Here is a 14,017-nt window from a genome sequence, read left to right as displayed (position 1 = left end):
TACAAAAGTCTAAGAAAAACCACACGATCATATCAATTGAGGCAGAAATATTATTGGACAAAATCAACATCCATTTATGATAATAACTCTCAGCAAATTAAGAATGGATGAGAACTTCCTCAAGGTGATAAAGAGCACCAACAAAAGCCTACAACTAATATCAGAAATTGAATGTTTTACTCCTTAAGAATGGAAATAAAGTAAGGATATCTACTCTCACCACTCTGTTCAACATTATATTCGACGTCCTTACCATTGCAGTAAGGCCATAAAAATAAATGGATTATAAATTGAAAAGGAAGAAGTAAAACGTTGATTTGTAAACAACACAATTGTTTACACAGAAAATCCAAAAACTGAAGGAACTAATAGATGAATTTGGCAAATTCACATAATACGTGGCCAAGAATAAACTAGCAATATACAAAAACTGAAATATGATGCCATTTGAAAGAGGTATAAATCTAACTAAAACATATAGGGTATGCATGCTTAAATCTAATAAAGACTGATGAAAGAGATCAAAGACCTAAATAAATGGAGAGACATGAAGTGTTCATAGGTTGAACAACTTAAAATACTAAAGATATCAATTCCCTCTAAATCCATCTGTAGAATTAATATAATTTTAATCAAAATCTCAGTAAGATTTTTTTTGTATATGTGGAAAAACAGATTGTAAAATTTATGTGAGAAGGCAAAGGGATTAGAAAGAATAACCAAAATACATTCAAAAAGAAAGATAAAGTTGAAGAAATCAAACTATCTGATTTTAAGATTTGCCTTAAAGCTACAGTAACCAAGAGAATGTGGTACAGCAAAGTGATCAGAATAGAGTCCAGAAACAGACCCACACAGAATTAGCCAATGAATTTTTGACATTTTTAAAAGTAATTCAAGGGTGGAAAGGTTATCTTTTCAAGAAATGAGGCTGGAACAATTGGACATCCTTATAAAACGATCAACCTAGATATAAACCTTATCCCTAATACAAAAATAACTGAAAATATGTCATAGATCTAAAGGTAAAATGTAAAACTTTTAGAAGAAAACACAGGAGAAAACTTGGTGACCCGGGGTTAGGCAAGGAGTTCTCTGACACAACATTAAATGTACAATCCATGAAAGAAGAAAGCGATAAACTTTTCATCAAAATTAAAAGCTTTTGCTCTGTGAAAGATGGCATTAAGCAATTTAAATTTTTTTCTAAAAGCTACATACTGAGATAAAATATTTTCAAATTACACATCTGACAAAGGACTTGTACCCAGAATATATAAAGAACTCTCGAAACTCATCAGTAGGAAACCAGACAACCCATTTTAAAAATGGGCAAAAGACTTGAACTAATGCTACGCCAAAGAAGAAATAAGCACATGTTTTGATGGGCAGAACAATTCTTCCCCACTTTTCCTCCCAAAGGTGTCCCCAGAACCTATGAATATGTTGTGTTATATGGAAAGGGAGAATTAAGGTTGCTGATGAAATTAAGATTGCTAACCAGCTAACTTTAAAATAAAGATGTTATCCTAGATTATTTGGGCCAACCCAGTGTAATTACAACCATTCTTTAAAGAGCAGTATATCCAAAATTGGATCACTTCTCATCACTTTCGCTTCGCTGCTATTACTATGGTCTAAGCCATCTTCATCCCTGGCCTGGCTTACTGTAATAGCCTCCTGATTGTTTTTCTTATTTTCACAGTTGGATCCCTTATAATCTATTCTCAGCATAGTAGATAGAGTGCTTCTTTTAAAAAGTAAATCAAATCAAGTCCTATTCCCTGCACAAAATCCTCATGTGACTTCTCATCTCATTAAAAGCTAAAGTCCTTATAAAATTCTGTAATATCTGTGCCATTCTTCACCCTACATTAGCTTCTTTGCTCTTCAAGAAATGTGTTAAGAATGCACCTACCTCAGGGCCTTTGCACTCTCTGTTATCTATGTCTGGAACTCTCTTCCCCCTGACTTTTGCATGGTGTACCGCCTGTACCTCCCTTGGATTCTTGCTCAAATGCTATTTCAGTAAATCTTTCCTTAGAAACCCATTTAACATTGCAACTCTCCTCCAACACTCTGTTTAGTAGCCCATTTCTACCCCCAGCTCTTCTCCTTCCCTGCCTTACTTTTTTTTATGACTCCTAATACCATATGACACGTATGGTTTGACACAGGCCTTTACAGGTGGAGAGCCACTCACCTGGCCAGTACACTGGGCCCTGCAGATCAGCCTAATCTTCCCTGCCTGTGGGTCACCCCAGAGCCTGTGGGTTACCCACACGGACACATTTTATTTAGTTGTTTGTTCTGTACCTTTATCTCTCTGTCCCATGTAAAAAATGTAAAGAGAAAAAAGAATTTTTGTCTGTTTTTCTCATTCCTATGTTGTGTTTACAGAACCTAAAAGAGTTCTTCAGCACATGGCAGGTACCCAAGAAATATTTGTTGTTGAATGAATGAGTGAATTATTACTGAATGAATGAATAAATGAATGAATAAATGTGAGTTTAACCTGAAGTTAAGTGCAAGGTAGAAATATTTTTAAAGTTTTGTGCTTTCTTTAAAACATTCATATACATTATTCACTTTATAATATATAGACCTGTGTTTTATTATAAACATCCTTTACTTCAAAATCTTTGAGCCAGAATGACAGTCCAGGAATATGTTTACCTATAGTTATTATAAATCAGCATAAGCCACAGTCTGAAAAGCAAATCCAGGCATTAGGAGCTTCATTTTATCTTGATACGAATTAGTTTATCCAGCTCTCGACACTCAAGAGAGGTGGAGAGTGAGTTTTAGGATATCCAAATGATTTCAAAACACGCAGAAGCATATAAAAGGTTTGCAAAGCTGTAGACAACAAACTGATAGCAAACAGGCCGGCTCTAGGTCTAAGTATATTGTGAGTATAGCTGGAAAATACATAATATGGTACAAACCAATACAATTTGGGAGAAAATGAGTCTTTAATTTCAAGAATCAAAAGTAAGTTAATATTAACCAAATCTGATTGTTTTTTGTTGGACTGGGAAAGTAGAAACAAAGTGACCAGGAAATAAACGTAAACGCTGAATGCTATCAGTGGACAGCTTTTTCTTTTAAAAAGAAGGAAAGAGTGCCTTCACCTAGCTTTATTTTTGTTGTCTGTATCTGCATTAGGCAAATATAATGTCTTTTAATATAAAGAGGGTTTCTTTTTTATTTGCCGGCAAATGGCAACCATTTGATAAGTTCCCCCTACTTCTCCTTTTCTTCTGGCACTTTCCACCATAGTCTTTCCCTATTCTCCTTTTTTTTTTTCTTTGTTCCCTCAAGGCTTGATAACATAAGAAAAAAAAAAACTTGGATATAAGTTCAGAAGAAAATGAGTTCAATGTGGGGAATCCAAGTGCTAGGAGTTCGAAAGAGCATGTGTCTGGCTTGCAGTCCTTTTGGCAGAGCACAAGGAGAAACCTGGCAGAATTCCTCCAGGCCTTCGTGGGTGGAGAGCCACTCACCTGGCCAGTACACTGGGCCCTGCAGAGCAGCCTAATCTTCCCTGCCTGTGGGTCACCCCACAGCCTGTAAATTTGGGTGGAAGGTTTTTCTGGGGTGGAGAAAATATAAGCGAGGCAGTTTATTCAGCATCTGCTATAGATTGTGGTGAGGTGCACACATATGCCGAGCTTTATTGATATAAATCATTTTGTCATGAGGCGTCATCAGTGCTAAGGTAAATGAATCTATTGCATTTTGTCATTATGGAAAATCATCAGGTTGTGTATTATATAATTTACCCATTGTCGGTCTTGAATAGAGCGCTTTGCACTGAAGTATCTATTTGCAGTCCTGGAGATGACTTATGGCTCTCAATTTGCTTCAGTTTGTTCCTTCCGAGCTTCTCCCCCTTTGCTTCAGTGACTCAGGCCCCAAAGGTCCCTGATCACCCTCTACAGGAGGGTAAGAGGAATATGGATCTGAGCAGCAATTTTGGGCTCCTCTATGAGGATGGGAAGGTGGCGGAATAATGGAATAAATATAGGTAATAAAGGAAGGATTCCCACCAGGAAAAGCATGCCCTCAGAAGGTGCTGCACTGCAGGTATTGCACACATGCCTGCCATCTATTTTTGTGTCTAACAGAAATTTCTAGATTCCTAGATAATGAGCACTGATTCAATTATGTGACATGAATAAGTAAAAAGATTTTAACTGTTCTAGTATTCCTTAAGAGGGTTTTTTTTTCAAATATCCCATCATAATTTTTTAAGATTTACAAAAGAATTATGCTTTTATCTTTCTCTGGTTTCTATCGTCTAAATTCTTTCATTTTTCATCTTATAGAAAATGCTACCAACGCATGACCAAAGGAAAAAAAAAACTTGCCTGAATGTACTATATCAATGTCTAACTTACCTCATCGTCCATTCTCTCTGCCAGTTTTTTTTTTTTCCAGAATCACATTTTTCACTGCCTGCAGGGGTGTTAGAATGTGGAGAGTTCCCTAAGCTGGCACCTCCAATGTTTCATGCATTTAAAAGTCCCTAGCCTTTTCCCCTGCCATTTCTTCTTCCCTAGAGCCTAGTCCTTTTGGCAAGCTGCCTTTTCCTGACTTCCTGGAATAGTTCTCCAGTGCACACTGTCTTTCTTCTTGATCTACAAGTCCATTTAAAGCCACAAACCCCTCATATGTCAACTGTTTTCCTCCAGCTAGTCAACAAGTAAAGAGAACAAAAACACATTCAGTTAAGACATTCATTCCCATTTCCCAAGGCAGGGAGACATGTACAAGGAGATACTCAATCAAGAATCTATTAAAGGATTCTGGAGAATGGCAAAATCTGGAGACAATATGCCAAACAAGGTCAAATTATTCTAAAAATGCATATGTCCTTGAGTACAGAGCTGTTTTATTTCTATATGTGCTGCAGCACCTAGAACAGCAATTGCCACAGAGAACAGTGTATTGTAAAATGAACTAGATTGATGTGTCACTCCATGGTTGGGTGAGGTATGATGAGACCATCTGCTCTAGCAGGATGTACCTTGGCAGATATCTGAGGTACCTTGCCTTGATCCAGCTGACCATGGAAACAGTCAGCAGGGCTGTGAGATAGTCTAGAAGAACAAATAAGTGCTTAGGCTCTGGGATCAGATTCTGGCTTTAAATCTTGGTTTTGCTTCTTTATAGCTGTGTGACTCTGAGCAAGTCACATAACATGTTTAAGCCTCAGATACCTCATTTGTAACATGGGGATAAACAGTACCTTCCTATAAGGTTGCTATAAGGATTAAATGAGATGATTATGTAAAGTTTCCAGCACATACATGCAATGTAAGAATACATGTATTGTGTTGGTATAGAGATATTAGGACACAAAAGTCAATGAATGGCTTTACATAATTACTACCCAATGTTAATTTTGAAAAAAGATCACGTGACTTCACTGTAGAAGGAGTGAATTTGTTCTGATCCACCTATTTTCCCTGCTATATTCCACCAGGCACATCTGACTACGTATCAGGTAGGGACTGTGATGCAATCTGTCCTCATGTTGGGCAACAAGCTCAAGCTTGCACATAGAGTGTACCTAGATCCACATCTGGCTTACTCTTAATGTGCCTCAAATGGAAAGGTTTCCTCCTTGGGGTTGCAATAGGTGACCTGATTTGTCTCACTTGAACTAATCCACAGAGAAGAGACATGAAACTTTCCACAGTATTTTCAGATTTGTCTCTACTTTTGTGGAGGTGATATTCCTTAGTTGCTGAGGGGATCTAAGCCGGCGGGCGGATAACAAGTCAAAAAGCCCAAAGATTGCCCCATATCTATAGTGTCTTACGTTTGGTTGCAGAGAGCTGGGATTTATATTGCCCTCGGACCAGCCTGCAGGTGGACCCATCTCCGTTGCAGACTCCACAGTTATCTTCCTTGACAGTGCTTCCCAACTGGTGATCACAGCCAACGATCTAACAAGAAAGAGAGATGTGTAATTCAATCAGGTACCTAATGATGGAAGGATGCATTCTGAGGCCTATCACCACCAAAAAACCCTTCTATCATCCTTGAGGAGGTGCAAAACATGCGTCACATAAAGGAGGCTGAATTTAGCTGGAATGTGAATCAAACTAAGGAAGAAAAAAACAGCATGAGTAAAAATTTTTTATAGTTCAAATACACACACAAAAAGAAAGGTAGGGGAGAGGAGGGTGGAAAAGATGGGAGAGAAAGAAAGACAAGGAGGGATTCAGCCAGAGGGAAAAGATGAGGGAGAGAGAAAAACCCTGCACTATTGATATTATAGAACCTTAATTAAAAAATAATTCCCACTGTCAATAATTATGATTCACCCAAATCACACACAAAAAAAATGCAACCATGAAATAAGTGTAACAAGAAAAAGTTTATGAATAATCTCCATGTTCCATATGCTCCTTAGAATATAAGATGCATAAGGGTAGGGGTTTTGTAACTTGGGTTCGTTGATGTAGTACAAGCAACTAGAAGTGCTTGGCAAATATAGTGAAAATACTTCTTTTTCTATCTAGCAGGTCAACTAAGAGAAGAAAAACAGAATCACAGAATGAGCCAACAGAAACAAGGTTAGCGTTATGTGCATGTGGTGGGAGGGGAGGGTGGACATGGAGGGCAGCAGAGATAACCAGCACTGAGAGCCTACTATTTGCTAGGCCCTGTCCTGTACCAGGCACAATACACATATCTCGTTAATTCTCAAAACTATCATGTGCGATAGCCCCATTTTATAGCTAAGGTCAAGAATCTTGCCAAGGCCACTTGGTTAATAAGTAGCTGAGTTCTAAAATCATCTAACAAAATATTTATGCTCAGTCCAAGTCAGGCTTAACAAAATCACAAGCATTTATCAAGTATATGGGCAAATTCATTTGTATTTTTACTCTTCTTTTTCCAATGTTCAAGTTAAAAAAGATTCAAATCCAAACTATACTATTATACCACTATAGTTCTAGTTAGAACTAATATCAAAAGATTTTTCCCAATTCCAAATTATTTCAACTACTGTCTTTGACAAAATAAAAAGAGAACTGTAATCTCAGGTGTGAGGGACTGGGCAAGACGGCATAGATGACAGACGCTTTGTACATCTCCTCTTGTGACCACACCAGAGTTGTGACAGAATCACGGAGCAAAGGGCAAGCAGAGTCTCCTGGGGTCTGGATGAACAGAAGCCTTACAACTAGGGAGAGAAATAAGAAATCACCCTGCAATGGTAGAAGAGGCAAAGATGTGAGGCTGCTGGGACCCATGAGGCTGAGTGAGACAGCAGCTATGGCAGTTCCTGCCAGCAGGTGTAGACATTCCTCTTAAAAGGGAATCAGACTTTCTCAGTGACAGACTCGCTAGCTCTGAGCACCAGCACCAGGTCGGCTGCTTGGGGGCCACCAAGGACATACAGGAGGACACTAGGTTGTCAGGCACTGGAGCGAGGGGGCCAGAGGTGAGGCTTTTTCCCGGTAGAAATGCTGGTGGCATCCATTGTTCCTCCCCACTCACAGCATGCAGATGCAGTCACTGCCATACCTGAGATGTCATCAAACTATATGACAGAGGTCACTCAGCCCAGAGGATTTCCTGAAATCCCGCCCCTCCCAACTTACAGCCCTACCGAAGCCACATCTAGTGATGTCCTTGGTGTGCTCTGTGCCCCTTGCTGAGCAGCTCTAAGCCCCACGCTGGTGACACTTGGCCTCAGATACTGGCGTGGCCTCTTGAGGCAACTATAAGCACAGCATTTGTGAATTGTTTGCTGAATCTTACCAAGTGGTCCTGGAGGGGTACAGGCTGGGGCTAAACTTGGCCTGCAGTTGGACCCCTCTCAGGGCTGTGCCACTGGATACCTACTACACAAAGCCACGCTAATAAGACTGGGAGACTTCAGAGCTTTGCCTAATACATAGAAACAGAGAAAGGTAGCCAAAATAGAGAGAAAAAGAAGCATATCCCATATAAAAGAACAGAAAAGAGCTCCAGGAAATATGGAGTCAAGCAATCCACCAGATGCAGAGTTTAAAACACTGGTTATAAGGATGCTCAATGAACTTAGGGGGAGTAGATGAACTCAGTGAGAACTTTAACAAAGAGATAAAAAGATAAAAATGGAGATGGAACCAGTAAAAAATGAGGAATACAATATTTGAGATGAAGAGTATATTAGAGGGAATCAACAGAGTAGAAAAAGTAGAGGATTGAGTCACCGATATAGAGGATGGGGTAAAAGAGGAGACCCAATCAGAACAGCAACAAGAAAAAAGAATCCAAAATCATGAAGATAAGGAGCCTATACGATAACATCAGATATTCGTATTTTATGGATGCCTGGAGGAAGAGAGGAGGAAGAAGTTGAAAACTTATTTGAAAGAATAATGATGGAAACTTCCCTAAGCTGGTGAAGGAAATAAACATATAACCTCAGGAAGCTCAGAGTCCCCAAAAAGATGAACCCAAAGAGCCCCACACCAAGACACATCATAATTAAAATGCCAAAGGTTAAATAAATATAAAGAGAGAATCTTAAAAGCATCAAGAGAAAAGCAGTTAGTTACTTACAAGGGAGCTCCTATAAGACTGGCAGCTGACTTCTCAAAAGAAACTTTGCAGGACAGAAAGGCTTGGCATAAAATATTCAAAGTGATGAAAACTCATGATCACCACCAAGCCAGTATTACAGGAAATGTTGGAGGGACTTCATGTATCAAAAACATGAATAAAGAATGGTAATAACTACATATCAACAAGTACCTCAAATGAAAAAAAAATTAAGTGCTCCAGTCAAAAGATAGAGTGGCTCAATTGAAAAGAAAACAAGACCCTTACATAATGCTGCCTACAAGAGACTCACTTCAGATTAAAAGACACACACAGACTAAAAGTAAAGCGATGGAAAAAGATATCGCGATGATGGACCTAGAGAGTACTGCACTGAAAGAAATAAGTCAGATAGAGAAAGACAAATAATACAGGATTTCACATATATGTGGAATCTAAAGAACAAAATAAACAACAAAAATGGAAACAAACTCAGATAATGGAGAAAATTTTGAGGGCTACTAGATGGGAGAGGGATTGGGGGGTTAGTGAAAAAGGGCAAAAGGATTAAAAAGTACAAATGGATAGTTACAAAATAGTCATGGAGATATAAAGTATAACATAAGGAATATAGTCAATAATATTATAATAAATATGTAAGCGGCAGAGGGGAACTAGATTTAGTGGGGGTGATCACTTTGTGAGTTATACAGATCTCTAATCACTATGCTGTACAACTGCAACTACTATATTGTTGTATGGCAACTGTAATTGAAAAAAACTCACTGAATTTTACACTGTAAATATAAGCAACTAATTGTCTATTATATTGCAATAGAGCTGTAAAAAATACAAAAAAAAATAGAGAACTGTAGTAATATTTGAAAGGGCTCTACAAAGTCTGCACAATTTATCCCATCTTTCAAAAATCTGGTTGTTAAAGTGACCTTTCTTTGAGGCTTGATTTTCCTTTCTGTACCCTTATTTAATAATTGCAAACACATGTTTAGACAAAGGTTTAAAAACACAATTATTTAGCATTGTGTTATAAGTATACTATAATTTTAAATGTGTTAACGTGTATTTTTTTAATTAAAAGTGTGCAGGCATCTTTAAAATAGATGGCAAAGCACCAACTCCTTTAACAGTTTTATAGTTTTTGAAGTGCAAAGATATCAAGAAAACAGAATGGTCAGCTCCTAAGTGGGGAGCAAAGGTTGGCTGGCTCCGTCCTGAGGGGTTCACTGTGGTGAAGCAGCAACGCACTTTGATATGTTCAGAGGCTGCAGTGAGGTTGCACCAGAATTCAGCCAACCTTTGTCCTTGCAGAGCCAAGCACATGTTGCCTTCAGACTTCTTTGATGTGCTTCTACATGACTGCAGTAAAATCATTTTCAAAATGAACCCACGCATGAGCTGAGCAACTTCATATTCACTCTGCGAGGAGCAAAATCCAATTGTGAATTTAAGCACATAGAGGCCGACCCTCATGGGACGCAGAGTACAGTGGTGGAGGCGCATATTACTCAAATCATCATATATATGTAAATTGATAATCATTATACAAGCTATAAAACATAGATACATGGTACTCTGAAAACATAAAATATGGAGAATCTGATCTGGTTAAAGAGGCCAGAGAAGACATTCCTAAGAAAAGTCTTTTGAGCCGAGATATAAATAGTAAGTCAGAGTTATTTAGACAAAAGAGAGGTGTTGCTGTGAGGTTTAGTGCATATTTTAGTCATGCCTAGATACTAGCTAATTAGAAAGTAAGTAAAAACCAAAGTTGGCCCAAAAAAAAAAAAAAAAAGATATCGGAAGATTAAATAATCCAATTGTCTTTGTAGAGATGAATCCTTTGAGAAAACATGGCAATCTTAATTTAGGCAGTATTCAAAGAATCATGGACTCTACTGTCATTTTTGGGGTTGGAAAGAGATGACTTTTATCTTACAAGATACTCAGCTCTGTGGAAGGACAAGGTGGGCAGTGGACATGGGAATTTACACTCTCAGATGTCTCAAAACTAAATATGTTTATTTCCTGAATTAAAGAATTTTCAGGTTTCTCAAAAATCTTCTCTGGGAAACTTTTAATGGGCTCTGATGTCTCTAAAGGAGACAAAAAAAAAAAAAAAGATAATTGTGAAAATCTCTCTAATCCTAAGGATTTCTTATGGTTCTAAAGCCTTTTTAAGAAAAGAACAATCTAGCTTCACAGGTCCAAAGTAAGAATCATGATAGGAACAGCTTAATAGAAGGTGACATACTTTAAGGCTAATTTGGCCAGACCACAGTGAACTCTCAATGTGGGTTTATGGACCTCAGAATAGGAACCAAATCAGTTCTAACTGGGCTTTGTTTAACTTCAGCATTGAAAAGACAAACATTGCCCTGACACAACTGTTCCTGCACCCTCACCTCTGTATCAATTTCTTTTAAAAATGCCAAAATATTTTAACTCGATTATTTTTAAAATGTGGAATACTTTATCATCAGATACAATGTACTTATTTTGATCCAAGTGAAAAATTATTTGCTGTTATATCAGGAAAATAATTGTTGACATACTTCAATCTGTTGATCTTTTATAACTGTTAGATTAATTAAATACTAGTTAAATTGTTATTTTAAGAGCTATCATTAATAACAGAGAAAAAATAAATAGGAATACGGAAATGGGCTTAATTGGCAGGTATAATGTCAGATGCCCTGTGCCTTTGCACACGCTACTATTTCTGCCTGTAGTGCTCATTCCCAACCCTTTATTTGGCAAACTCCTATTCATCCTTCAAATCCTAAATTGTCTCCTCCTCAAAAAAGCCTTTTCCGGATTTCAAAGTCAACTTCTTTATTGCTTCATGTTTCCTCGGCCTTCTGTTCATAACTACATGTGGCAGAGATTACTGGTTGCCACCCAACATCCACCTTCCTTATTTTTCTCAGTAATGGAACTCCAATTTTATTTGGGGGTGGCAAATAATAACATTTCTCATTAACTATGTGACCAAGTTGTAATTTGTGAAATAAAAGCAGACGTGTGTGGGACTCTATATGCACGTCTAAGGCTACTTATGCAAGCTGACTTAGTTGAGGAAGGCCCCTTCTGCCTCCCGCCTGCCTTCCTGTTGGCTATCGTTGATATCTCGAAGAATTAGATAATCCTGAGAATGGAAGCCTTGCAGTAAGGATGACAGAGCAGAAAGAGAAGAGTCTGGTTCTGAATCACTACTTGGACTGATTGCATCTTGACCTCTTTTCTGTGAGGGACTAAATCTTTTATGAGCTTAAGCTACTATTATTCTGGGGTTTCTTTTATATATACTCAATTCAAATGGTTCTATAACTTATATTTAGTTTAACCTATTAACATGTCTGTTTCCTCACCACATCATGGGATATTTGAGAGGGCTTTTTAAATTAATCTTTGTATTTCTGCTGCTAACAGTGTTTAACATTTGAGATGCATAATGAATGTTGGCGAATTAGTGGAACGCATAACACCAAACAATAATTTGCTAATAACTTCAATGTAGTCTATATGTACACAACCTTAGATTGCAATAATTGATGACACACATGTTTACAAAAATGTGCATATGTGTGTGTGATTATGTATGTTTGCTTATATCTGTATACACAGAGAAACAGACACACCATTAATGACAACTAGAGGCCAAGCCTAAACCTCTGTCCTGATGCACGAACAAGAATTATTGTGAAGGGCTATACTTTTTAAGAGACTGTTTCCCAAGTCTACCTATGCCATTATTAGTGAAATGTCATGGAAGGCAATGTCAGGTCACTGAGTTCCTAGACCTGTCCCATTCTGGACAAAAAATTAAAGTGAGATAATGACCACTCATATTTTTAGCAAATGCATGGATTTTTTTGGTAAAGGATAGAAAACTAACTGATTATTTTAGCCTAATGCAGCTTGTTAGTATTCTGCTACTAGGTGTCAGCTTGATACAGTGATCTAACCATCTCGCCTCCACCCCACAACCCAATCCAAAATGATTGTACAGTATTGCATTTTTTTTTTTAAATTTGTCTCAGGTGACAAAGTGAGAAGCTCCTAGATGTTTTAGCAGTTTAAGCACCACTAGAGAGTCATCAACTTTTGCTTGTCTGTATTAAATGATTGCTTTTAGCATACATATACATATACGTGTGCAGACATGCAGTCCTTCAGCTTTTGAGAACACACCTACTTAAAACTGATTTCTTTTCATTCTCCTTTACAATTTACTAAATGAAGGGGGAAGAAACTCCCTAAATAAAAAAGTAGGGCTTTAACATTCAATCCAAGTTGGCTCACAGACTTTTAGCATGTTGTGTAGATTTTAGGCATCGGGCCTATAGTATGTGCTGATAGAGGTTTCTTCCTTCACTTTACAGAGCTGATAGCAAGTGAACAGGCAGAACACAAGACTGAAACTCTCTAGACACCAAAATATGTATAATAAAATGTCTTCACTAAGAGCCACAAGAGAAAGAAAGATCACCACGTGAATAACTTGGAGAATATAAATAAACACAATTCACAAGCAGATATCATGCCCCAGACTGACATGCTTAGATGGGTTCACACTGGCTACATTTCAAATGGTTTCCCATAAGAACCTCAACTTCTGGCATTAAATACTGAGCCAATGATGTCAAGCTTTTCTTGATCCAACACCATGAGGTAAGAAACTTTTAAATCCCTTTATTTTCAGCACTGGGAAAGACAAATATGAAAAACTAAACTGCAAATCTGATCACAGCTGCTCTTATTTATAATTATTTAATTCAGATAGGATTTAAAGAGTGTGCTTTTGCATCGATTATCAGTCATTTACTATTTATGTTAACAAGAAAGACAGTATATTCTCAAATTTATCTTCAAAAGATTTAGATATCGATTGATTTGTTTATGATTCACTTTATTAAAAAGACATAGCAAATACATATGATACAACAAATAAAATTCTTGAAAAAGAGCAAAAATGGGGCAAAGAGAATAATGAGGGTGAGAAAGAAGAGTAAAGCCAGAAATGAAAGAACTACACAGAATGTACACTGTGAAATCCTGTACATTTGCTAGATTGGGGTCAGATAGCTGGATGTGAGCTTCCTAGAAAAGAGAAAAACATGAAGAGGTACAAGGGTCACAGCACCTATTGGCTCTTTCAGAAAATGTATAGGGTAATGCATTCCTTGTAGTAGATGCTCAATAAATATTTATGTAATAAATGGATAACGAACCAGCTCAGGAGAATCACAATTACTCAAAGTACTGAAATCCTAGACATACATCCGTTGTGCGTTTTCTGAAAGACAGTGCCATGCAACGATGTCCTAATAACATCTGAACAAATAAATACAAGGAGTTTCAAAGAGCTGGTTCTTCAATAACCTTTCATGAACACTAATGGTCAAGGAACATTTGGTAAAAGAAAATTAAAGAAGTTGAAACA

The 14,017-nt window shown here is 37.5% G+C and overlaps 1 protein-coding gene across 1 annotated transcript in view; it reads right to left on the bottom strand.

The window, feature by feature from the left end:
• Window positions 1-14,017, bottom strand: part of ADAMTSL1 (ADAMTS like 1) — a 409,445-nt gene that overhangs the window by 273,202 nt on the left and 122,226 nt on the right. The window contains exon 5 of the mRNA XM_011365360.2: window positions 5,831-5,957. Within this exon, the coding sequence (XP_011363662.1) occupies window positions 5,831-5,957 (127 nt within the window). The remainder of the gene's footprint in view (window positions 1-5,830; window positions 5,958-14,017) is intronic.

This window comes from Pteropus vampyrus, unplaced genomic scaffold (genome assembly GCF_000151845.1).
Source record: "Pteropus vampyrus isolate Shadow unplaced genomic scaffold, Pvam_2.0 Scaffold109, whole genome shotgun sequence".
NCBI classification, from domain to species: domain Eukaryota; kingdom Metazoa; phylum Chordata; class Mammalia; order Chiroptera; family Pteropodidae; genus Pteropus; species Pteropus vampyrus.
The sequence above is the reverse complement of the archived record's forward strand: the minus strand, read 5'-3'. Positions and strand labels throughout refer to the sequence as shown.